The sequence below is a fragment of the Acinonyx jubatus genome, chromosome D3 (assembly GCF_027475565.1).
Source record: "Acinonyx jubatus isolate Ajub_Pintada_27869175 chromosome D3, VMU_Ajub_asm_v1.0, whole genome shotgun sequence".
NCBI lineage: Eukaryota > Metazoa > Chordata > Mammalia > Carnivora > Felidae > Acinonyx > Acinonyx jubatus.
Genome location: NC_069392.1, coordinates 32,141,020 through 32,168,441, shown reverse-complemented (window position 1 = coordinate 32,168,441; position 27,422 = coordinate 32,141,020). Strand labels below are relative to the sequence as shown.

Here is a 27,422-nt window from a genome sequence, read left to right as displayed (position 1 = left end):
TAACAGACCTAGGGTGAAAGCATCCTATTGGACCAGGTCTCAAGAGGAATGGAGAGTTGGACAGTAAGTTAAGCGATTCTTCTGAGTGTTTAGGTTTTGAGGCTCTTTGCTGTGCCCAACAAGCCTAACATACCTTAAAAAAATTATCAATGAGGGTATTGTATGTTTGTGAAAAGTAGTATATAGTCTGTAAATATATATTTATAATATTAAAAACTCCTAACTCTTCTCGTCTCTCAGTCTTTGCATAAGATTCAAGTTACCCAACTGAAATTAGTCAGAATTCTTTAGCATATTAACAGATGCTTTCCACTATCTAAATGCATGAATGAAAGTGGATTTTCTGCCTGATTGGAGGTGGGGATGGGACCACAGAAATCTCTGTCCACACCTGCTGAAATACACTTGCCGTGAGAGCCACGTGGGCATCCAGCAGTCACACTGTCCAGTCTTTGACCTCGGTTCTTCCCCTGGGGACACAACGCCACTGTCCTCTGCTCAGGTACTAGGAGATCACAGTAGTTAATTCTGCTGGGGGACATAGAACATGACCACGAGCATTTTTCAGACTGAAAAGTAGTTACATCATGCCATCAGTTCACCTGAATTAGAGCTCGGGAAAAGAAGATCCATCTCGTGACATGTCTGCGTGGCAAACAGCGGTCCTCTGCAGGGCTCCCAAATCCCTCCAGGAGGTGTGTTGGATGGATAGAGAGAAGGTGTAATTCCATCATCTCAAATAAATGACAGATGATATGTGTGATGTAGCCTGTCCCCATGATGGTGGAGACCCTTGCAGTACATAGCCTAGCACACACTAATTAACTCCATATCCAAAGATAACAAGTGGGGGGAAAAGTTGCAAAATAAATGGAAAATCATTAACATTCTTAATATACAACCTTAGGAATGAATAAGGAAACGATGACTCCAATAGAAAAATAGAGGGGGGGGCGCCTGGGTGGCTCAGTCGGTTGAGCGGCCGACTTCAGCTCAGGTCAAGATCTCTCGGCCCGTGAGTTCGAGCCCCGCGTCAGGCTCTGTGCTGACAGCTCAGAGCCTGGAGCCTGTTTCAGATTCTGTGTCTCCCTCTCTCTGACCCTCCCCACCTCTTTCTCTGTCTCAAAAATAAATAAACGTTAAAAAAAATTTAAAAAAGAAAAAGAAAAATAGAGGGGAAAAAGGAAAAAGAAAAGAAACATAGAGAAAAGACAAAAACAAGCAATTAAAAAGAATTTTAAATGGCCAATGTAATGTGAAGAGAAGTTCAGTATCATTAGGATTAAAGAAATGTAAATTCATGGGAGAGTTAGGTAACATTTTCTTTGCCTGTAAAACTGGGACAGACTTAAAAAGTGAATGGTGGCTCTCTGCTCTCCCACCTTGCAGCCTGCAGCTTTATCCCCCGATTACAACTTTCTCGGCCCTTCTGCCCTTCATTCAGCCAGTTCTCAAAGGTGTTAATGGACAACTTTGCTCCAGGTCTTCTGAATCTTACTGTCTCTGCCTGGAAAGTCTTCCCCCGACTCCTCGTCTGCTCTGCCTAAAAATATCCCTTCCCCAACGCCCAGTGGCTCAGTCAGTTAAGCGTCCGACTTCAGCTCATGATCTCACAGTCCGTGGGTTCGAACCCCGCGTCCGGCTCTGTGCTGACCACTCAGAGCCTGGAGCCTGCTTCAGATTCTGTGTCTCCCTGTCTGTCTGTTCCTCCCCTGCTCATGCTCTGTCTCTCTCTGTCTCTCAATAATAAATAAACGTTAAGACATTTTTTAAAATAAAAATAAAAATGTCCCTTCCCCTCCCAGTTTAAAGTATTCTCTCTCCCAGCTTTTTTTCACCTTCTTAAAATTGGCTGTAATTTTTAATCATATGATTTTCTTCATTGCGTCTCTTCTGCTCTGGACTGTAAACTGCAAACAGGCAAGAAGCATAGATGGTGTGTTCCCCGATTTATACGCGGGACCTGATTTAATGCTTAGCGTGCAGTAACTGCTCACTTCGTACTTTCCAGATGTCTGAATACATTCATGACGTGGGGTCTTTAAGATTTTTAAAATAATGTTACGCTTATGGTATGTCGAGTCCTATGAAATTGCCTTTTTTCAACTATCATTATTTTTGTCAACTATCATTAATTTAACATGGTTTGACTTGTAAATTAATGTGATTTCTCAGGGGACATTTTCAGTTACAGTATTAAAAGATGTAAACATACCCATACTCTTGCTATTTCTTTATCTAAGGATAGATAGACATATAGATAAAGATACACAGATATAAGTAACCATATGCAGAGGGGTGGCGACGCTCACAGCCTTATTCATAATTTAGTAACAATAAAAAAAGATTGAAAAAGAAAAGATTGAAACAGACTAAATGTCTATTCCAAAAGAAGAAGCTAATTAAATTAGGGTACATCCGTGTATTGGAAGTTTAAGAATATGTGTTAACCGGGCACATTTTACCACATGAAGTTAAGAGAAGTACATTATGTAACAGTGCATATGATTCTCTCTCTCTCTCTCTCTCTCCCTCTTTCTCACACACGCGCGCGCGCGCACACACACACACACACACACACATCGATAAGCCCGGAAGGATGTATACCAACATATTAACAATATTTAATTTCTGGAAGGTGGGGTTACTTATGATTTAAATGCACATACATTCGTGCTATAAGGAAAGATCCTTTGAGAAGATTAAATTCTAGAACCCATTGAAGTTGTAGATAAATGTATGTTTAGATAGTTGGATGGCAGATAAAGATGAGAGAAATAGAATCATAATTCAGTTGAAATCTACACTTCAGACCCTCCCAAATTGTAAGCAACTTCTATTTACCACAGTTACAGAACAGAGTTCTTGATTTTATCACGGAAGTCTGGGGTGGTAAGTGTGAGGTTCTGCAATTTAAAATAAACTATTCTCCGTTTTAAACTAAAAGGGCTGAGAAAAATCAAATGAAGCATTCCTAATACCACACTGTGGTGCCTTTAGGAGGTAGGAGATTACCTACAGGGACATCCATTTCTCCAAAATTAAGGCACGTTTGAGCTTGATAACAGAATTATAAAAATGTTATCTGTCATAGCTCCTTAGATATATTTTTAGAAATAGTATCTTAGAGTTATAACCTTATTCTTCCCAAAGTGTAACAAGAACCTGAAGAAGCACCTGTGACCAGACAGTGTAGGTCCAGCCGTGCGCGTACTGGGGGCTCAGTAAATATTAGTGCCCTTTTGCACCCCCAGCGAAGAAGCCACTAGAACTTTGTACACTCAAGAACCCCTCGGGTCAAGGTGTTTACTCTGACATCCCATCCGTGTACCAATTTGTGCCAAACCCCAATAAACACTGCAGAAGAGCTTTAAACACTTATGGGTGAGATTAGCAGCCTGTGTCCTCAGGGCCGGCCGTGAACGAGGTCTGAGAGAGTGGGGGGGGGGGGGGGGGAGGGCGGGGGCGGGGAACAGCCTCCTCTCAGCACCTTGCCAGCGACGTTCTGCTTCCCAGCTCCTCCGAGGTGAGAGCGTGTGCAGCCAGCGACCTACCTGTGCCTTACTTGGAAGGGCCCCCAAGTGTGAAACTTCTGAAATGCAAAAAAGCCTTCTTTACGCTAAGCGATCAGTAAGAGCTTTTTCTTCTTTGGTTCAGACTGTCCAGTCTTACTGGAAGATGCAGGGGCAGGTGTAGGGATCCAGGCAAAATCATTCAGACCTTCTGTGCACCTGGGGCGGTTCTGCACCATTCTGAATTGGCTCTGGGAGGGCAGCCTGCCGTAGGGTGTCCCCATTCACACAGCAGCAGAGCGCCTTAGTGCTGTCTGTGAGCGTTTGCAGCTCCTGCCACACCTTTTTCAAGATTCCTTTTTTGAGCTCTGTCAGTTGAGATGCTCCACCTCACCACACAAAGAAGGACATTTTCTGTGGCGCTAATTTACATTGCAGCCATGGTTAACGCTGGGAGAGTTTACATGAAGACAGATGCACGGATACCTTTTGAACAGCAGCTGGGAGAGACGACAGTCAGCCAAAACCTCAGCAAAGCGCTGTAAATCTTTTTGAGTCGGCACTAAGACAAACCAAGAATCCTTTTTCCTCCTCCCATTAATGCATCCGAAGTAAGCCATTAAACAGGGTTAAAGGTAAATTGTCGTAAAAGTTTTGCAGAAAGAGGGAGGGGCTCTGTCCAGCTTTGAGACATTGCGACCAGGCTTGGCTTACTCTCCACCTTTTATCCCAAATGCTTCATGGGGCTGTTTGCAAAGGTTCCTTTGCTTTGAATTATGGCCTGGGAAGAGAGGTTTTGGCCAGTAAAAGAGAGGACAAATGGATGCTCTAGGGAAGGTGGCCACAGACCACTTTAGGTCACTAATAAATAAGGGGAACTCTTGGCTCTTGTGATGCTGGATCTAGAATAGTCTCCTGGTTTTAATCTGTCCCCGTGGACCAGAACATGATGGCATTGCGACCAGGGACTTGTGAAGTCGTTTGTTCCGTGCTTGTCACATTTAGTCTTTTATAATACCCCTTTTTCATTTTTTATTTATAGCATTTATGTGCCAGGCACTGTTTAAGAACTGAGGGTTAAAAAATAAAGTAAAACCCTAGCTCCTCCTCTCAAAGGGGAAGTGAGAAGCACGTAGTGAAGCACAGAAATCACCATATAGTAAATGAGGTGACTTGTCCTCCTGGTCTGTGTGTGAGCCTGACCTTATTGCTTCCAGGTGAAGTCACATCTGAAAGGCTGCTTTGGGCACGGTGTCGCCATGCAAAGGTATGGTATTGTTATTAAGGAACTGGATGCTTATGACATTTTGAATCCTCCCTAGACTAAATATATTAATCCACGTCTAAGTTCTTCAGGGTTTGGTCTGCTGCCCTCGTCATAAACATTTTATTCCCCTAAAAATGCAGTTTTTATATCTCCAATTTGACCTAAAGCATAGAGAGTATACAATAAAATAAAGGAAGCCTGCTATAGTTATCAGCCCCCAGAAAAGCTTACGTCTGCAAGTGTTAGTCTGGCTTGATTTGAGCTGGACTACTGGAAAACCACAGAGAGACAGGAAAATTCTGTACTTTGTCCAAGAAAGCTTTGCCCTTCGTTTTAGGTGTTACTAAATACCTCAGATTTGAAAAAATGATATTTATCTATATATATACACACATTTAAAATGTCTGATATTTGCTGCATTATTTAAATGGGTATTGATTGCTTTTCAGCTGGTTCAAATTTAAAACTCAGGGATTCTGCTTTGTGCCAAGAAATTAGTCAGACATTCTTAAATGCGAATGTAGTTTTCACAGTATTTATCAGTAAAAAGCATGATTCTGAGGGATAGGCTTGGCTGCTCCGGAACTGTCTTACATCAGCCTCTCCCCATGGCCTGGGGGGTACGGGGGTGGGGGGGCGGAGCCAGAGGAACCCTATGGGGGGCGGGCCTGGAAACTCCCCATGGAGCTCCCCATCTAACCAATTTCAAGTTTCTGTGTGGGAGACAGAGCACCCCCACAGATGCTTTTTTGAGCCAAGAACTCAAGCTTTGAAAGGGGTCTCATCAAAAAAAAAAAAGTTAAGAAAAAATCGTGACGTCTGCGAGAGTCAGATAACAATACTTGGAAAAGCGGCTACCAGTCTCTGGGGAGAACAGAGGATGCACAGGAAGGACATTCAGGAAGTTTGTAGCTTGCCGCCTTCTCCTGTGTGTGACCCAGATGACAAGCATATGCGTGCCCCTCCTTCCTGGTGGCTAAGTGAAAGATCTTCAGGAAGAAAACATTCTCATTGTTTCTTTCACAGAAGCAGATTGGAGGAGTGCTGTGTGGCTGTGCGTTTAGCTGTCAGACTACATAGTTGCTTAGTTGTTTCCAATAAGACCTCAGGAAAAATAAGGACTAGTTCCTTAGTGTGTCCAGTTTGTATTTTCTAGTCAGCTAATAATGGTTGGCCTTGTAGACTCCTGCTTATTGCAGACCTTCGAGGGAAGCTCTTGTCTTCCTGCTCCAGCAAGAACATCTCAAGTCATGTTGCCTGTTCATCTTTGCAAGCTGGTGCTGGAGAGAGGATGGGGTATTTGCTTAAGGTGCAGGAATTAGCCCAGACTCCGTTCTTTTCATTAAATCTGGCGTCCAGTTTGTTTCAGTTATTTTTTTCCTAAAAGCAGAGGATTAGAGGGGGAAATGCACAATTTGGCCTCAAATGGGAGTCTGGATTATGGAGGTTTCTACCTAGTTGGGTTCATTGGAACCTGCTTTCCTCTCTAGTTGATTTATTGGACTCGGACTTTCAAAGCCCCCTCTTTTGATGGAGTCCATCTGCCTGATTGAATTGAGCCTTTCCAGGTGCTAAAACGGCCACCTAAATATGTCCCATCTAGTGGTGCACTGGGGAAGTTGACATTCAACCAGATATTCAAGGAAAACCACCTGCTTTGTAGTAGTCACTGATTTCCATGGCATAAATACCCTAGCCCTGGGTGACCCCAAGCTGCGAACATGATGCGACTGACCAGGGAGTTAGGAAGAGACCCTGAGCTAGTGCCAGCTACTTCCAGCTCACCCCTGCTCCCCAGGCTGTGGTCAGCCAAAAAACAAATGTCTCTGAGGGTCAGACCGTGACCTTCTGCATCCTCACTCAAGCTGCCATTGGAAGACACTTGTTTTCTGTACCTTTCCCATTACAGGTCTCTACCCTCGAATGCAGACTGAATCAGAGAGGGGATCCTGAGGATGTATTTCCTAATATCTGAAATGAAAAAAATCAGTATTAGTGTTTCTCTAAGTAAAACGGGCAGCCAGTTGCAGAGGAAGTGGCTAGCCGAATGAAGGAAGGGCACCACAAAGTCAAACTTTAGTTTTATGATTCTTCACCCACCTTGAATGTGGCTCAAAAAAATTTACAAACATAAAAATTTCACTTCACTATAAATAAATCCTTCATTTATGTACTTAGCACTTTTATCCTTAAATCCTCTTAAAGATTTACGCTTTTAAATCTGTGACACTTTTATCTCCCTAACCCTACTCTCTTCTTTATTTTCTCCATAGTATGTATGCATGTATATGTATGTATATGTGTATAGCCTGATTTTTGTTATTTTTCCCCCCAGTAAATGTAAGATTCATGTTTGCTGCTGTCTTACCACTGCTTAGCATGAATTAGGGCTTCATAAAGCCTATTGAATAAATTGAATGAATACCTTACTTTTACCTGTTTTCACAGGTATTATTAAATAACGACTGGATTTTATTACCGTATTAACCCAAAGATAATAGGTGACATTTAACAGCAAAGATAACTTAAATAATTACAGAATGAATCATTTAGAAATATACAGTGTTCTCAGGAATAAGGTAATCTTGAAATAAAAATTTTTAAATGTAGGACAGACAATGAGAGGAGGTTTTTCTACATACATTAAATGTTTTGTGACATGATAAAATTTATGTCAACTGTATTGAAAATGAAGAACTACAAGCTACCCAGCATTCCATATAATAAATAGGTATTATGGACTTTTGTCTGCACTTTATAGTTGACCCATGCTCAGAGGAAACAACTCAATTGCTGCTATTGCAATTTTAAGCTACATATGCTTCATCAGTTTTTCTTTTTCATAAAATTTCCAGCTATCAAAATGTCCGCCAGTGTTTATTCTGTTTTTACAAGTGAACATCAGTCTTTGGCATACGCTGCTGGCAATGGGAAGTTTGTAGTTAGCGTAAAGAAAGCCACAAACCATACAAAGGAACTGTAATGTTATAAAAGACGCCCAAAGGCACATAAAAGTGAAAATCCTCATCCTACGAAACTAAGCATCCTCCACTGAGATGCTTGCCAATGTTCTATAAATACTGGCAAATAAGAAACCTGAAATAACTCTGTTTTCTTCTTCCTTCTCTCAGAAGAATACTGTAAGTGCATTTTTAGTGGAGAAAATACAGTTGTGTTATAAAAGACCTCATGGGTCAACTTTGCGTTTCATTGTTCTGCCACCTACCTTGCACATGTGGCATACCCCTGGGACCAGTAGCGCAGGAAGTGACAAGATCTCTCGCACACAATTCATGTTCTCACGTGTATCTTTCAGGGACAGCCTCATAAACACCAACCTGAAAACTTTTATAAGCTTGGTAAGCTCTTTGTGAAGTGCTTAAGTGTAAACGAATAAAGTTATTTATTGGTTTAACCTAAAGACACATTCTGCGCCTTTCCCCTGCGATAATGTTAGGAGAGTTTTGGCAAACGTGCGCTAAAAGGAAAAGTATGTACAACATGATACCGTGAAACCAACCACAAAACACAGTGATGTACCAAATTAAGAACAGAAATGCTGAATTGCTCTACATTTTAATGTATGCCTTTGTTGAAATCTGTGTGTGTGTGTGTGTGTGTGTGTGTGTGTGTGTGTGTGTGTGTAAGGAGAAATTGGGCTGTGGTTATTCCATGCAATTAAGGTTCTCAGGCTCCCCGGTGCTGCCTGCATTGCGACGTCGTACGTTGAAATGCTAGTCAAGAGCCTTATAATGTAGCGGCTACCAGCTGTCTACATTTGTCTGGATTTGTGTGAAGATGCTGCTGATCGCATTGTAGAGACGCCTTGACTAACCTGAGGACCCAAAGTGAGTATACCAGCATCATAGCTGACCGTGCAGGTATTGGAGAAGGGATTCAAGGCTAAAGTTATTTTGCGGCTGGAGCTGAGTTACTGCAATCGGCCCTGCTGAAATTTCAGATACTTCATCTTTGGTTTTGAGAGGAAACCGACACCCCAAAATGGAGAGAAGTTAGCTTCGGTGGTGCCGTCTGGTCAATGTATACAAAATAGCAGACTAGTTTAAGAAAGGAGACAAGCTGTGTGTCGTTGACTCTGACATGTAAAATTTTATATTTGAGGCCTAGAAAATAAGGGCAGGTGAATTAAATATTAATTTATGAAGATGTGACATATACGGACCCAAGATTGCCAGGCTCCTGACGCCTTTTTTTAAGGTGACTCTAACTTGGTCTCCTGCTACAACTCAGGCCTTACCTCTGATGAGCTGCTCTTGAATTTTCACAATGTTGTGACCTACTGTGTTCCCTAAAGCTGAACACCCTCAGGGGTGGATAGCAGACTGTGAATTTTAACAGTTAGCACTTTCTAGTGATTTTCCACTCATTAATTGATTAGATCTTATCTCCTTAAATTTTTATGTCAAGCCATATCATGAAGTTCCTGTAAGAATGAGCAGGATGGGGTGCGTGAGTGGTTCAGTCGGTTAAGCGTCTGACTCTGGCTCAGGTCATGATCTCATGGCTTGTGAGTTCAAGCTGCACATAGGGCTCTGTGCTGACAGCTCAGAGCCTGGAGCCTGCTTCGGATTCTGTGTCTCCCTCTCTCTCTCTGCTTCCCCGCCCCCCACTCATGCTCTGTTTCTCTCTTCTTCCAAAATAAAGAAACACTAAAAAAATTTTTAAAAAAAGAATGGGCAGGCTGGAATTTTATGAGAGCATCTAAGAGTTTCAGGCTAACTAGGGAACTGACACATTATTTTATTTTTAAAGTCAATTTCAGAGCATATCACGAGACCAGTTCAGAGGTAGCCCTTCATTCTAAGCTTTCCACAATGAAGGTGGTTCTTCATAGTAAAGAACATGGCTGGATCCTTAAGTATCTTCTCATTTGTCTAAAACAGATGGCTTTATTTGTGTAATTTCAGTGTTCTACATAATATCACTCCCTGAAGAAAGTAACCTATATATGGATGTGTAGTGTCTGCAGTTCCTGAAGGAGGCAATCAACCAGGATGCTTTTTTGTGCATCCATCGCTTACATTTCCTGCTCCCTTCCTTCTTTAAAGAGTGCTGTCCGAACTGCCTGGCATCCTGCGTGGCCTCTACTGCAGACACAGTCCACAGATTCTCCCTCGTCTGTCTCCTGTGGTCTCAGAGTCCTCTGCCTGCTCAGAGCCTTCTCTCCTGGCTACCTCGGAATCTGGCAGTGTCCTTCCTGTCTGTGTCTTCATCCTCGCCTTAGTTTATTAGGACCTCCATACAGCTTAACCTGAAGGAGCCACGTTGTCCATAACCTGGCTCCTCCCACCCCCTTCTCACCCCTCCCCACCTCAAAAAGGCCTAACTTTTATTTGTTTTTTTAATTTAATTTTTTATTTTTTAAAATTTACATCCACATTAGCATAGAGTGCAACAATGATTTCAGGAGTAGATTCCTTAGTGCCCCTTGCCCATTTAGCCCATCTCCCCCTCCCACAACCCCTCCAGCAACCCTCTGTTTGTTCTCCATATTTGTGAGTCTCTTATGTTTTGTCCCCTCCCTGTTTTTATATTATTTTTGTTTCCCTTCCCTTATGTTCATCTGTTTTGTCTCTTAAAGTCCTCATTTGAGTGAAGTCATATGATATTTGTCTTTCTCTGACTAGTTTCACTTAGCATAATACCCTCTAGTTCCATCCACGTAGTTGCAAATGGCAAGATTTCATTCTTTCGGATTGCTGAGTAATACTCCACTGTGTACATATATCACATCTTCTTTATCCATTCGTCCATCGATGGACATTTGGGCTCTTTCCGTACTTTGGCTACTGTTGCTAGTGCTGCTATAAACATGGGGGTGCGTGTGTCCCTTCGAAACAGCACACCTGTATCCCGTGGATAAATGCTTAGTAGTGCAATTGCTGGGTGTAGGGTAGTTCTATTTTTAGTTTTTTGAGGAACCTCCATACTGTTTTCCAGAGTGGCTGCACCAGCTTGCATTCCCAAAAAAAGGCCTGGCTTTTAAAAGAAGTCTGCCCTCACCACCTCCACTTCCTGACCATCCATGTAGTTCTCAATCACTCCTTTTCTGCACGATCTTTTCTGTAATTCTACTGAGACTTTGCTACACGTTACCTGTCTTCTCCAACAGCTAAAAATATGTGAATGCCCTCTTATCAAAATTGGTCCCTCTACTACATTTGATTCCCTCTTCTCCCTCTTTTCACATTCATTTAACTTTTTTTTTTCTTAACTGGATCATCTTTCTGAAACTGCTCTTTAAAAATTAATTAATTTCCCCCAATCGCCATCCCTGATGATCTTATGTCTCTAAACACTCTTGCTGAAGAAGCAGCAAAAATAATTTGGCATCGTGGAAACCTGGATTTGAATGAATGGGACATCACATCAGCTACGATTTCAGTTAGGTTATATAAAGATTCTGAGTCTCATTATCTCATCAATTTCTATTAAAATTTAAGTTCTAGGGGCGCCTGGGTGGCTCAGTCAGTGAAGCGTCCAACTTTGGCTCAGTTCATGATCTCGCGGTTTGTGAGTTCAAGCCCCGCGTCAGGCTCTGTGCTGACAGCGTGGAGCCTGGAGCCTGCTTCAGATTCTGTGTCTCCGTCTCTCTCTGCCCCTCCCCCAAGTGTGCTCTGTCTCTCTCTGTCTACCAAAAATAAATAAAATGTAAAAAAACATTTTTTTAATTTAAGTTTTAAAGTCATATAGTATCCTACCTTGTAAAATAGTGTATTTAAACATTTTATAATCGTTGCATGTTTAGGCTATTTGTAGTTCTCAGGATGGGTAATTACCAAGTATTTTCAGATCCTAAGTGTTCCTATAACTTTTCCCTGATAAGGACTATGTGCTCGAAAAGACACTGGGCCAAGAGGGTTGGGTCCCTTCCCTCCTGTCAATCACTTTCCACACATGTGAACGTGCACACACATGCATACACACACAAACACTCCTGGTGTCAATTGTTTCTGAGGGTTGGAGTGTATGTGGAAAGATGTAGAAGGCAGGAAGGGCAGGGAAGGGCAGGGTGATGGTGACAATGACAGGGCCAGCAATCTGGCCTCCTCAGAGGCATTCTGTGCAGGGAAGGCACACTACCACTTCCTGTTCTGTATGGATCTGTGTTTCTGAACCAGGAGGAGTATGGTGGGAAGAGAATGGAACATGTTTTTACCTTCTGAAGGGCTGACTGGTTTGTTTGGTTTCCATGGGAAACAGATGCACAGAACACTACATGCTGAGTTTCACAATTCAGTTGACCTACTTGTGAAAGTTCCTCTTAGATCCTTGAAAATAGATTTACTCTTTGAGTGTGTGTGTGTGTGTGTGTGTGTGTGTGTGTGTGCATGTGCGTTCCCTGGAAGTTGGTAGAAGAGACATCACAGGCTGCCAATCATATCCAATCTTTTTTTAAAAAAAGATTTTATTTTTTTAAGTAATCTCTACACCCAACGTGGGGCTCAAATCCACGACCCCGAGATCAAGAATCACATGCTCCCCTGACTGAGCCAGCCAGGCACCCTAGAGCCAATCTTAAACCAGAAATTTTGTGCTCAACAATTCATTTAAAAATTTTTTTTTCAACGTTTATTTATTTTTGGGACAGAGAGAGACAGAGCATGAACGGGGGAGGGGCAGAGAGAGAGGGAGACACAGAATCGGAAACAGGCTCCAGGCTCTGAGCCATCAGCCCAGAGCCTGACGCGGGGCTCGAACTCACGGACCGCGAGATCGTGACCTGGCTGAAGTCGGCCGCCCAACCGACTGCGCCACCCAGGCGCCCCACAACAGTTCATTTTAAAAATCCATTATTTGATGAGGGGATTCATTATTTAGGAGGTACATTTCATTTTAGAGTACTTTGAAGATAGTTTCTCAAAAGAAAATCTTTCACGTGTTGTAACAGCCTCCATTCATAGAGGAGAGTGGCATATTTGTGAATAGACTTGTTGACTATGTCTGAATAGGCTAGTCTTAGTCTCCACAAAGAATGAATACGGGTAAGGGATTTTGTCGCATACTGACCAGTCAGCTCAGATGACAGCATGAAACGTGTAGTGCTCTTTCAAAACCTCCTGGACATGAGATATTTGGATACAAAAACACAAATGTAATATTTGTTCCTACTTACTGAGGCAACAAACTTTCAAATTGAGAGACTGAAAAAAGCTAAAATGATAGAAACTAATTAATAATGCAGACAGTCATCGATTCTATTCAGGAAAATAAAATGATTAGGTATTCAACATTTTAGTCTAAAAAGCAAATTATTTCCTGCAGACATACTATATTTGGGATTATGAACCCTAATATATAACGTGTTGTTATAAATCAATTGGATAAAAGACAAACATCTATAGGCAAATGGACAATGAGCGTGAATAAGCGATTCATAATAGAAAATATTAAAATCTTAAAAACCTAGGAAAATTTATTGAATTTCATTACTAATTACAAAAAGGTAAGTTAAAATGTTTTATAGAAGGTAAAAGGAATTCAGTCAGTTACATGTATCTGAATAAAATTTGGGGGTAAATTTTTGATTAATATTATCAAATATACACATGTATATATAATATATGTATATACTTTAATATGCAGTATATATATATATACAATGTATATTAATACATGTTAATGTATATGCATAGATCATGATACATTAACTCTTACTTTTAGGCATTTATCTTAAGTATTAATTGAACAAATGTTTAAGATATATGTAAAAAGGTATTTAACACATGCTTATGGTATTAGCAAAAATATAGATATAGTTTACATATTAATAAGGACTTACTTTTTTTGAAAAATTATAGAATACGATATGGGCAATAAAATGATTACATGCCTACATTTATTCACACGGAAAAGCTATATTACATATTACTAAGTGATTAAAGCAGGTTTCAAAATAGGATGACCCTTAGTTTATATGTGCAGGTATGAATGTGAGAGTCTTAGCATGGGGGTGGGTGTTAATGCAAAAATAAAAGATTATAAGTATTTTCATGTTTTGTGATGATCTGCGGTTGGTTGACCCTTTAATGACAACACAGGTTTGAACTGTGCGGGTCCACATATACATGGATGTTTTTTGGTAAATGCAGTACAATACTGTAAATGTATTTTCTCTTCCTTGTGATTTTCTTAATAACATTTTCTTTTCTCTAGCTTACTTTATTGTAAGAACACAACATAGAACACTGGTAGCATACAAAATGGGTGTTAATGTCATCAGTAAGGCTTCTGGTCAGTAATAGGTTATTAGTAGCTAGGTTACTGGGAAGTCAAAAGTTATATGCGGATTTTCAAATGCACGTGGGTCAGCACCCCTAACCCGCACATTGTTCCAGGGTCAACTATATATTATTTTACAAATAAGGGAAAAAATAAAGTCGCTTATTTTGAAAAACATACTGTTGATGATGTGTTCTGTATATGCCACCATATTGTTCGTGAGAATTATGAATTCTGACCCTTACCATTCATGAGTGATCATCTCTAGATGATGGAAAATTAAGATCTATTATGGGGGTGCCTGGGTGGCTCAGTCGGTTGAGTGTCCGACTTTGGCTCAGGTCATGATCTCGTGGCTCGTGGGTTCGAGCCCCGCATCGGGCTCTCTGCTGACTGCTCAGAGCCTGGAGCTTGCTTCAGATTCTGTGTCCCTCTCTCTCTGCCCCTCCCCTGCTCTCACTCTGTCTCTCCCCCTCTCTTAAAAATAAATTTCTTTTAAATTAAAAAAAAAAGACCTATTACGAAAAGAACTGACAAAGGGTAAGTGTAATGAAAACCAAAGCGTGCAACTAAATGACACTTACTGTGTACATAAAGTGGCGTGTCATCTATTTACACGACAGAGCAGCACATGATGGGCATTACAAGAGTATTAGGTGGAGGGGAAAATGATATTTTAGAAAATACATGTCATTGAATATGAAAATTATTAAATAAGGGATGGTGAAGAATTTTTTTTCTTTATCTTTTACAATGACTTTTAACCAATTACTAGCAAATCTCATCTGGGAGTTAGGATGCCGAAAATTTGACGGATCTCTCACCATGTAACCCAGAGTGCTACAGACATGCTCAGTGGCTGGGAAAATTGCATTACTTGGGTTCATATCATTCATTATAACAGCCATTTCTGTGGTTTAAGAGATTTTTAGCTACAGTTCAACCCAAGAGCATCTTCATATTCGCAAAGTGAACTGTCACTGCTGGCCAACTGAGAAGAATCTATTTTTCTCCTAGAATTTCACATTATGTTCAACGTTAGATGCATGGTACAATCTTGACTTGTGGCGTAGATGTGAACATCTCTCAGGAGTTAAAAATAATGTAAATGAAGCTTCCACCAGAAAACTTGTAAGCGGTCTAATTTCCTGGTATTTGTGTTTGATCACCGAATTCTGTGCCAGGCCACACGTTCAGCTGCCTGGCGGCCCCTGCGATATATAAAAAGTACTTCCATTTTTATAGGAATGTGCTGGCAAACATCTACCACTTCTATGAATTATTAGTCCTTTTCTGCTAATTATTTTGGAAAAAAAAAAAAAAGCAGAGGTGTAGGTCCAAGTTCAAGTGGCTCTCAACATCTGAGACATACTTGGGCTAAAACTGTTCAGTTGGAAGAAAATCTCTGCCCCATATGGCCACCAGGTCTACCAGTGCATTATGAAGCCTGTAGGAAAAATCATGTTACTTTGTTTTTGTATTAGAAATTGAGCAACAGATTGAAAGAATGACTGATAAAAGTAATCGCTGAGGAAACATAATAAAGCGAGTGACCAATTTATGACAGAAGGACGTAAATTGACGTCTATGAAAAACAGAAAATTACGAACTGAAAGGGACCTGTTGGACACCCTGGAACTTGAATGGCTGGTTTCAAACAACAGGCCCAGCCCTGCGATTTTACACTACTACTAATAAACAAATTTGAAGAAGTCAAAATTAATCGACCCCGTCCCATCATGTTCAGGTTACATTTTGGCGTGTGGCCTTCTGTCTATGTATATTTGTATAAATCGCACTCTTAGGGGTCATGCTGAGTGCTAAACAGAATTAACATAGTTTTGGAAACTCACAGGTCCTAGATGAAAGATCATACGGGAAGGTGTGTGATGATATGTCTTCTACTGGAGGCTCTCACATGCTTCTGAAATTAATAACCAGACACAGAAAACTTTGTAAAATTAAAAAATTGTTTTGAATTCCATATTGAGGTCAGATCAGGGTGAGAGACAAATGATAGCAAGGAGAGTAAGGAAAGGAAGGTGAAGAAGGATGGAAAGGCAAGAAGACAGGATGACAAAGCAATTAGTAAGGAAGTTCAGAACGTTGACTCTGTGGCCCCAAGTCTAGATTTCCCTGCCTCCGGGGCCAGGGAGCCCCAGCAGAACCCACCCATTTGGCTTGGGGAAGACGGTTCCCAAGAAAAGAAGTTTCCATAACTTCTTTCTCTTATGGAAAGAACGGGAACTTGGATCTTCAGATGCCAATTGGAAAATGGGGGTGAGAGGGAGAGAGAGAATGGATAGTGTTTTGTTTGTTCTGTAAAGGAGCGATGGTTGATTCATTTCTTCAAGGAGGAAATGTCCTGCACTTCTCTGCATGGTGGTGCCCCCCTTGAAGAGTCTGTGCTGCAGGATGCTACAGGGCATTTTGTTAACCTTGGGCACACACAGCATCGATTTGGGAACTTGCTGTACAGACTGAAGGGCCTTGAGTCTTGGTTTGTTTGCAGCCTCTGGACGCTGTCATACCCCATTCCACGCTTCAGTTCTGCTGGTGGATGTTGGTGCTATCAAGGGCGATTTTTAGAACTAAAGAATCCTAATTCATTATTTCTGACTCCATCTACAATCAGAAAGGAAAAACGCCCCTAGGCCTTGTATCTGATATTCTATGCCATATATTTTTCTTTTTGTTGTTGCTGTCCTTTGCTTTCCCTTGAAGAATGGAACATGTTTTAGACTTCTCCATATTATAAACCTCATTTGAAAAGTGTTGAATCAAGGAAGTCTGCCAGCTACTTTTGTTTTCCCTACTTTTCTCTCTCCCTGTTGGACCGCTCCAGCAAAGGAGAATAATATTACCTTACCATGTAAAACATGGTTAATGGCTTTAAAAGAATTCCCCAACAACTGAATAATGAGCTGCCAAAAATATTCTTGGTGCCAGAGGGATCTGGATATGTCTGTTTCATTTATTGTGTGTTTCTCATTTCATCATGACTCAGTGCTCACAAAAGACATAAAAACCCAAACCTCCAGGGTATGTGGTGTTGGAGGGCAGAAACCATATTTTAATATATTCAGTCGTATAACTAACACAGTAAGATGATTAGTAGAGTATCCACAGCAAACAATGATGAATGCCAGTTGTAGGTAAGATGCTCAAAGTATCAATTAAGTTAGTATCTGGCCACTAGAAGGAAGTCGTTTTTCTACCATCTCTATTGTGCTTGGTTGAGTGGCTGAAGAAAATTTATTCCAAGGAGTGCTGGGAGTCTTGCACCAAAAACTTTTATCTTGTTCTGCTTATTTGAGTGAGTTTACTAAGAAATGTGAAGAGGGAACCTATTTCCTTTTTTTTTTTTTTTCAGTTTATTTTTTTTGGGGGGGAGGGGCAGAGAGAGAGGGAGACACAGAATCCAAAGCAGGCTCCAGGCTCTGGGCTGTCAACACAGAGCCCGACACGGGGCTTGAACTCACGGACTGCGAGATCCTGACCTGAGCCAAAGATGGACACTTAACTGACTGAGCCACCCAGGCGCCCCTGGAACCTATTTCTTAACTAAAGTTTCATGTTTTAAGAGCCTGATAATAGATAATAGATAATAGATCTATTAAAAAGGGGAGTTTTCTTAAAAATGTATTTGAAAAAAGAGTTTAGGGATGCATGCAGCAGATCTGGGCAAAAAAAATGAAAATGTAGAAAAAAATGTAAAGGTGCTTTGTTTCTCACCGGAAGCAAGTCAACGAGAATAGCGTCCGGACCCTCTCATGAACCCCTTCAGCCTCCCCTAGACCCTTGCCACTCGGTCTGAGCTCAGACTGTCTGGTTCTCACTTGGCAGGAGACTCTTAATCTCTCCCACTTCTCTGTTTGGGCCAGGCTGTTGCCAGCTGTCTTTGAATACAGTGTGGTTTCTGACTCAGGTTCTGTTATGTTTTGCCAGGGTCTTAATTGCTAGTATCTCAGGGGCAGGATAATTGTCTTCCAAGAATTCCTGAGATAGGGATTTTGAATTGCCTGTGACTCACAGGACAGATGACATTCATATGGGCCCACTCCCCTGGATGAGGAGCCATGGACATTCCTGGGCTGGTTAACTAAAATTCCACGACTCCTACTTTTACTCCGCAAAGCATACTGGAATTCAATTGGATAAGAGTGACTTCATCCAAAGAGATAAGCCTGAATCTGCTTTAAATCTGTGTGTGTGTGTGTGCTCGTAATTCATAACAAAAATGTAGTCCTTTATTATGTAGAATACTTGTTTAAAATGCTTCGTCATAACCAAGTATATGAACCGAAGGCAAACATCATATTCATGCTCTCTTGGGACTCAGTCTTCAGAGAGGGCCCAGGGAAACCACTGTATAATCCCCTGCCTTTCCAGGAAGCCTAACTCTAGGAGACGCTGAGTTGCCACCAGACAGTAAAGCATCTGAAGCCGAATTCTCTAGAAAGAGATACAGCACCATCGTAGTTCACTGTGACTTGGGGGAAAACAAACAGGGTAGACTTTATCTGCCTCTGGAGACCCAGTGCTGAATCTCCCGTTTCCTGTTTGCAGAAATCAGTTGTACAGAAGGGCAGTGATTATCTGCTGTGATTAACAAGCTAATGCAAAGCATAACTCACGAATTTAGGGCTAAGTGAGTGAGTGCTGAACTCAAAATGTATTTGCCACTGACTCATGTAAATCGTCAAACCATGAGTTAGTACAAACCCTTAACTTCTATTAATGCAGTTTTTATTAAAGTGGTCTTTGATAAAAAACAAAAATTTAGCACTCTTCTGTCTATCAGGTTCGCAGGAAATTATTATACCTATAAGGTAGGGAAGAATTATTACATGAAAAATATTATAGAAAATCTTTTTTTAAAGCCCAGCTGTTCTTTTATGGATTTGGATATACTACTCTTTAAATCATGTCACTGGAAACAGTATGTTTTGCATGCAAGAGACTTCTGATTTAAATGTTTAGCTTTAAAAAGAAAGAACTGTTCATCCTTGTGCTTCAACACTGGTGAGAAAAAGGCCTGGTGTTTAATGAGTTAGACCTTGAGGGCGCCATCTTGCTTTCCATGTGCCACATGAAATTAAAAGTTGAATTTTAGCGACTACAACTTACAAGATGCTGTTGCGTTAATTTAGACAGGAGCGTTTTACTCCTGTTATTCTGATGCATTCGGACTCTTAGAGTGTGATTTTGTGGCCTACAGTATAACCAGAGGAAAGGGAGGTAGAGCTTTGTCACTCGTTCGTTGTGTGGAATGTTCTCTAAAAGGGCCATTTGGGGACTGGTGGTGGGAACGATGCGTTTGAGGGAAAACTCATCCCATGTAACTGTAAAGCCAAGTATCTACCAGGGTGTGCAAAAAGAGGACAAAACTAACTGCATGCTTGAGGTACATCAGTTAATTATGTTCTTTCGTCTCGTTTACAGGCTCAACATGGGAAAAGACATTTCGGCAGATTGGCTTTGAAAGGTAAGCAGCATTTAGCATGGCTTCACTTTTCGGTTCTCCTGTCCTATTTCACTCTAAGTAATTTACTGATGATAGATCAGTGGTCTCGTCACCACTGCTGTAGGGACTCTATGCCCATGAGGAAGTCATCATTTTGCCCCCAGAGCCTCTGTTTCCTTGTAAAGTAGCCCTTTGAATGATAAAATCCCTGCCAGCCTGCAGGGTGAACATGGAGATCAGATGGAGGAATTTATATGAAAATGCCTCTTAAATCAGGAAACAGCATCAAACGTGAGTTGTCTAATTGGAGAATTATGGGAAGTCGTTTGCTCTTTTCTAGCTTTATCACCGCTCGTGTCCCATTAGTTGTACAGTTTTAGCACAAAGAAATGTACATTGATATTGACACCTTTCCAGTCATCACAATTGTTAGATCTTAGTCGCTGCAAGTTAGAAGCTGAGATCATGTCTCTCCTAGCTAAAGGCACTCCTACACCAGCATCTCCCCAAAAGAAAACAAAATGGACTTATTATACCATCAAAGTAGAGGTAGAGTTAATAAGGTTGCTAACCAACCTGCCTTGGAACTGAGTGGCAGCTTGTGTGACAGACGTCTCTCATTTGGTGTCTACTATGGAGCTTCCCAAGTCGGTACAAACTTATTGGAATAGAGGAAAGTGACTTTATTTTATTTTTTACTCTAAAAGCAGATTTTGACTAGTTCTTTTTATCACATTGGAAATGTGTTTTTAGGTGTATTAATCAAGCTGACAGAATGCTTAGAGAAATAATAAAATACTTTAATGCATTTCTCCGTTAGCAAGAGACAATAAGAATTGTCAGGCTCACCAGGCTAACTATGGTGGCATTTCCTGTATCATTTGTTATTTGATTCAGAGATTTATTTCTCTCTCCACTTAAACTTCCACCAAAAATCAGCACCATAGCTGTTGGTCTCCTCGTAAATCCTTGTAGTTTATTCTGAAGGTTATTGCACGAGGTTGGCTTGAGATAGGCAGATATCATGGGCCAACTTAAAACAGAGAATAGAAAATCCTATCATTCTTTCATTTTGTGTGAAGTCTTTTCCCAAAGTATCTTTCTTTCTCTTGATTCTTCTTTCATGTTAATGACAAACACCAAACATAAGCAAAGGGGTGAAAATAATAAATTGAAAGTCATTATCCAGCTTCAGTGGGAAGCTGGATATTTCTTTCGTCTGTTTTCTTTTTCTTGTCTATTTTAGGGAAAACCTCGGACATCATGTCACTTTTTCCCTACATAAGTTGAGGATACATCTCTGAAAAAAAAAAATGGGTGTTTTCTTCCAGAATCATAATACCATCATACCAAGTGCAAATAACAATAAGTCCATGGTGGGAAGCCTGGGTGACTCAGTTGGTTAATTGACTTCTGGCTCGGGTCATGATCTTGGGGTTCATGAGTTCTAGCCCCAAATTGGGCTCTGCACTGACAGCACAGAGCCTGCTTGGGATTCTCTGTCTCCTCTCTCTCTGCTCCTCCCCAGCTCATACTCTCTCCCTCTCTTTCAAAAATAAATAAACTTAAAAAAAAAAAAAAAAAGCCCTTGGTATCTCAATGCTTCCGTTTCCTGATGATCTCAAAAATGCCATCTTAAAGATACTGGTTTGAATCAGGGTGCTATTGAAGCACACACATTCCTGTTTGTTGTTATATCACAGACAACAATTCCCTACCAACTTCATTTTGTTTTCTTCATGTCATTGACTTATCAAGAAACTAGGTCAGTTGTCTTGAAGAATGTCTCACGTTCTGGATTTGTCTGTTTGTGGGATTGTGTCTCTATTCATTCTATTTCATGTCAATTCAGCATGTTCCCTTTCACTCACTGGGAACAACTTCACCTTGGCTTTTTGTCCTTTTGACACAGGACCATCAGTCTTTTATAGTTTCCGTGTTTCTAGTACAGTTCTATGTACAAGCCTATCCGGTATTCCGGACCCAGAGTCACGCATTCTTCCAAGGAGCCCTACTTTCTTTTTGGAGAGTGGTATTTTGAAATCACAGTCTAAATACTTGGGATGCCCATCATTTCTAGACCATCATTGTTTCCGGGCTGTTTCTTCAATACATGTTAGAGGTAGAAAATACTTTTTTTTAATTAAAAAAATACCCTAAATTCATACATTATTTCCAGATCAAATGTAGCCCTACAGAATTTTTAACTTCTCTGGTACTATATTTGTATTTATTTTATTTTTCACTGAAAAATAAAGTTTTGTTTGGTTCTTAACAAAACTTATTTCATTTTAATGTATATATATATAATATATAGTATATATAAAATATTATATAAAATAATTTAAAAATAATACACTAATATTACAATTAATACTAAGAATGTTAAATGAAGTCTTTAAAACTTGCATTGTCTTGGGGTGCCTGGGCGGTTTAGTCGATTAAATGTCCAACTCTTGATTTTGGCTCAGGTCATGATCTCAGGATTGTGAGATCCAGTTCTGGCTTGGACTCTGTGTTGGGCATGGAGTCTGATTAAGATTCTCTCTCTCCCTCTCCCTCTCTGTCTTTCCCCCCACCCTGCTCGTGCTCATGCTCTCTCCCTCTCTCCAAAAAAACAAAAATGTAAAATAAATACATTAAATTAATTAATTAAATTTTCATTGTCTTAACTTCGTATTACATTAAGGATGTACAATCAAAGAACGAAAAGTAAAAGTAAAGTTGCTTAAGGTTTATTTTCTATGTGATCGTAGTCTAACTTTTTATATATAACTTGGCTCATTTGTTTCAGAACCTTTTTAATGTCAATGGATTTTTAACATTTCATTTTTGAATACATCGCATGTATATATCTCCATGTACCACTTATATTGTTTTTATATGTATAACGTGTTTTCAGAGAAATGTCACATGCATCTTCTTCCCCTGTGCCCCACGCCTTCCTCCTTCTACAATTACCATGTTTATTAGCTTTTGGTTTAACCTTTTGGTGTTTATTTTCACACGTGCAAGCCAGTCCTCGTGTGTATCTGTATCCTTGCCCTATCTTGCATGAAGAGTGGCATATTATACCCATTATTCTACACTTTGAGAGTATATTGTGGAGATCATTCCCCATCAGTGTCGATAGGTATTCATCACTCCATGAACCTGCCGGTGGCACTCCTTTGTGTGGATGAGCCAGCACAAAGGATGAGACTGGAATCTTATCCAGTATCAAGCTTTACTAATCATTTCAGGGATTCAAATGACCAAAGGACACTGGTAATGTAAGGAGAAATCCAGGATAGCCCATGTGACTCCTCAGGTCCTTTTTCATACCGGCTCTGTCCCCTTTGACCCAGAGTGATAGTTGAGGTTTCTAATGAGATTTGCAAGTCCCTCATGTAGAAGGAAGCATTTGATTTTGCAACATGTCTAGTTTTATGCCTAAGAAATGTGACCTTCTCCAAAGAGTCATAACTCATCCATCTATGGATTGAAGATTTGTTTATTGTAACATCTTGAACCAGGGCTTTCCTGCTCGACACATTCCATTGATGAGGACTCTCTTCCTAGCGAAAGAAAAACTAATTAATTAATCTGTTTGCCCGGTGATCTAGTTAATATGTTTACACAGAACCTAAACCAGGTCACTTACCTACTTCCCTCAACCCAGTATCTCCTTGGTATTCAGGGGAAAATAGATCACAAGCAACTTGCTTCAACTCCTTCTTTGCCAGTACTCTGTGGGTGGACCTTCAGGCTATTTCCAGTCTTTTGCTCTTCCAAAAGAACTCTGTAATGAATAACCCTGTGCACACTTGTGCTTTTGCCAGATTATCTTAGGGATTAGATTCCCAAGGACAATCAAAGGGTAAATTTATACGGAATTTTGCTAATTTTGCCAAGTTTCACTCTCTCGACTTTTGACAGTTTGCGCTCCCACTAGCAATGCAGGAGAGTGATTATTTCCCCAGTGCCTCATCAACAGAACATGCTGTCAAACTTGAGGTTTTTGCCAGTCTGATAGGTGAGAAATGGTATCTCAGTGCCCATTTAATTTGCATTTATCCTGCATCATTTTCCCATACGAGTAAAGAACAGGTTAAGATCTTTGCTGTCAACTACATGAAGCAAGAGCACTTTGGGCAAGAGCTTCTTCTCAGATGATTAAGGATTCACTGATCAACAGGATTTGGCAGTTGAGACATTTTCTATGTGTTTCTGTCATACACATTTGTATGACCTTAACCTTTCCCTCCTTACTTGAATAATGATCTAAAGAAACAGCTACTGTGTACCAAGCACTATGTTAAATAATTTCTAGTCCATATAGCAACCACACAGACTGGAGATTGGCAAATGGTTACTATAAAGGACACATAGTAAATATTGCAGATTTTACAGGCCATACAGTTTCTGTTACCTCTCAATTTTGCCTTCTAGCAGAAAGCAGCCACAGACAGTGATTATGGCTATATTCCAATAATACTTTATTTACAAAAACAGGCAACTGGCCTTTATTTATTGACACCCACCCCCCCCACCATAGACTGTGGTTGACATCTCACAGGTAAAGAAACTCAAAGATATCCAGTAATCTACCCATATAGTCATGGCCATTGACTTGCATTAGTACTCACCTGTATTCATTTCCAGGTTTGCCTGGTTCCAAGGATGAAGATTTTTACACCAAACACCCTAAATTCTTCATTATAGGTCTCTTTTGTGTTGTGTTGTTTTATTTTCCATGTCCTTATAGCTCTGGGGATATAATCTCCAGTCACCATCTTATTGGATATTCTTATCTGAATAAAACCAGGCAGTATAAAGTTCATGCTGCAATGCCTCCCTAAAATTGTTATACTTCCAAACAAATGTGCAGATAAAAATATTGTTAAGGAATATATCAAGTGCAATACTTCATTGTTTAACGTGTAATCTCAGCTGGGTGATCATCCTGATCTTTAGATGTCACCTTAAAATGTCATCTTGTGTTTTCCTATGTTATCCTATGTTTTCTCATTTATGCACAGGGAGTATTCTCTGCATTGCAGGAAGCATTTAAAAAAATTTTAATGTTTTATTTATTAATGAGAGAGAGACAGAGTGCGAGCTGCGGAGGGGCAGAGAGAGAGGGAGACACAGAATCTGAAGCAGGCTCTGAGCGGTGAGCACAGAGCCCGACACAGGGCTTGAACTCATGAACCCTGAGATCATGACCTGAGCCGAAGTTGGACGCTTTACTGACTGAGCCACCCAGGCACCCCGCATCAAGCATTTTAAAATATAGGACAAATATTGATTTTGGAGGTTATTGTGCATTTACAGTTGCAAAGACTGTCGAGCAGTGCTGTTAAATGTGGCTGTGCTTTTTTCTTCTGGAGTTTAACCTCTTCTTTCTCCTAAAGGTAATTCCAATTATATCTTAAATGAAGCGATCGGGTTCCTTAGAAAAATTGTGTAGAGATATTGATCTTTTCATCGCTGTGTCCTTTGAAGTTTGTCCATCAATCTATTTGCTAGCAGATTATTTTAAAGTGGCCACATCTAAAGAAAAGAAGTGACTAAGTCAGCTAAAGCTTCAAAGTTTTCTCCAATAAGAAAGCAAAGACTCCCTTTGTTGTACATTTTGTAACCGAAAGCAAGACCTAAGGGATCTGCCCTGCCTGCTCTCCTTGCAGGAACACTTGCCTGTGAGATGGTGTTTAGCCATTTCCTTTCTGGAATCTGTGTGATTATATACATTATCTCAGAGTAAATACACATCGTCACAGTTTATGTGGCTGAATTCGCGACAATGTGTTTTTTCACCTTGCAGACAGCCACATTGCCCCTCTGTGGAGGATATCAAGAGTTTATTTTAGGATTTCAGCATAGGAGTGTGTTGTAATGTACAAAAGGTATAGGTTCATATGTCTTGGATCTGACCTTCCTTACCGCCTTCTCAGCCCTGCTACAATATTGATATTTACATAACAAAAGCAGACATAGGGTTTTTTGTTGTTATTATAAAAAAAAAAATCTGTGCCTAACAGTTTGACTTCAATCTGAAGCTCAGCTTCCTGTGCAGATCGTCTAAATTAATGATTGTAAATGTTTCCAAATCACAGTCCTTCATTAATCTCTGTTCAAGTGATGCATATGGGTGGGGCTTTGGAAATTCACTGATACTCCACATGTTCTAAGCAAATGTATCAGCTAGGGAATGGCCCACATTTTCAGGGGCTTACTCCAACAAACGTTTCTTTCTCACTCAGGCAAAGTCTAATGAGGAGGCCAGATGATCTAGAGGGCAGCTTGCCTTGTTCATGGCCTGCCGTTCTCCGGCTTCAACCTTGTGGCACTTATGCCTCAACAGGATGCTTCTGAGTTTGCTTAAGCCTGGAAGGAGAGCTTGCAGCAATGCAAACTGGCCCTTAAATGTTTCCACCTGGAAGTGGCATTTGTCACTGTGACTCACAGTTTGGGGCCCAAAGAGAATCACCTTGCTAATAATTTAGGGGGAAGAAGATGTGTCACCGTGACAGAGGTAGAAGGCACTCGTAATATCTGTCACAATAAGCTCTGAGCAAGGTCTGAAATGGCTTTCTCTTTCCAAAGCTGCACTTTTCATCTGAGCAAAAAAAAAAAAAAAAAACTTTTAGCAAGTAAATAGGTTCCTGCAGAGTAACTTGCCAAAAGAAATAAAAGTTCCTACTTTCTGGGAAGTCTTATTGCTGCCTATTTTAAAATAACAATCTTGTACTGATATTCCACCCTTTTTTTTTTTTTACTTAAAAAGCAGAGAGCCTATTCTTAATGAATCTGTATAATCAGCACGGTACCTCAAATTAGATTATTAGTAACAGTATTGCATGTGACTTTATTTGATGCTCTACTTGAATTGTGGAATGAAGTATCTTTCCCCTTCAAAGATTATTTTAAAATATAAATCACCGTAAAAGAGCCTGCTGTGATGAAATGCAAATATTCCAAGGATTTTTTTTTTTTTTTTGCCAATGTAGACATAATTCAAAGAACATGGCTTTGTCTTCGGGGGGTTCACCAGCCTTCCACAGCCTGTCTGTTGTCAGGCTCCTCCCTCGCATCTAGCCCGTGAAGACCATCTACCCACCATTCTAATTTTAAATATTATTGTTTTTGCAAAACCTTACCTGATGGCTTCCTCCCAGGGCCCCACCTCTTCCATCATACCTCATGCATTCTTCTATGCTGCCATATTAGTGCCATACCTTATTGGATGAAATGTGGGCATAGTTGATCAGTTACCTCATATGGTGTGATACATGGACACTTTGTATTGAACCTTACTTCCTGTGTTTCTCTCCCTTTGGACCTTGAAGTCTGTGAGTGTGTGAAGGATGGAACTGCCTTGATACCCTGGTGCCCAGGACACTCTCGCCGTGTGCTAGCTCAGCAGACGCGTGTTGCGTGTTGAGTACAGAACTGAGTCCTCTGTGGCGAGGAGCTCAGGGGTTGGGTGGAAAGGGACTGTACAAGAGTGCGCTTCTTAGGAGGCAGGAGAGCAGGGTCCCAGCATCTCCTTTTTCCTGCACTGTGGTGGCCTGTAGGAGGAGCCTGCAGCCGGAGCCAGCTCATCCCTGAGAGCATTGGGAGGAGGATGTGGCTTTATTCTCTGTGTCAGTGTGAGCAATTACTTAATTCGCTGACCTTCGTATTAACACGGAGCATCCCGAGTCTCTCTTCTCAAACTACTGAGTCTCATGCGCCGGGTTTGGCACCCGCTGCCTCCCAGCATAAGATTCCCTCTGACAGGACTGAGAGCTCCACCAAGGCAGGAGCTGTGTCTGTCTTGTTAACCGAGACACCTGGCATCTAACTCACTTTGTGAAGTGGTTGGATAAAGGAAGATAGGAGTGAGGACCTGATTCTGGCAACAGAACCAGGGGAGGGCTTAGCAGACTCTTTGTACCGCGTTTCATCA

At 40.8% G+C, this 27,422-nt stretch overlaps 1 protein-coding gene across 7 annotated transcripts in view; it reads left to right on the top strand.

Annotated features, from left to right (window-relative positions):
• LOC106989609 (piezo-type mechanosensitive ion channel component 2) overlaps window positions 1–27,422 on the top strand; it is a 462,833-nt gene that overhangs the window by 200,292 nt on the left and 235,119 nt on the right. For all 7 annotated transcript variants that reach the window (XR_008291831.1, XM_053206463.1, XM_053206461.1 and 4 more), the window contains exon 4: window positions 19,468–19,510. Coding sequence is in view for 6 of the 7 variants with exons in the window: in XM_053206463.1 (XP_053062438.1) it covers window positions 19,468–19,510 (43 nt within the window). In the remaining variant the exon portion in view is untranslated. The remainder of the gene's footprint in view (window positions 1–19,467; window positions 19,511–27,422) is intronic.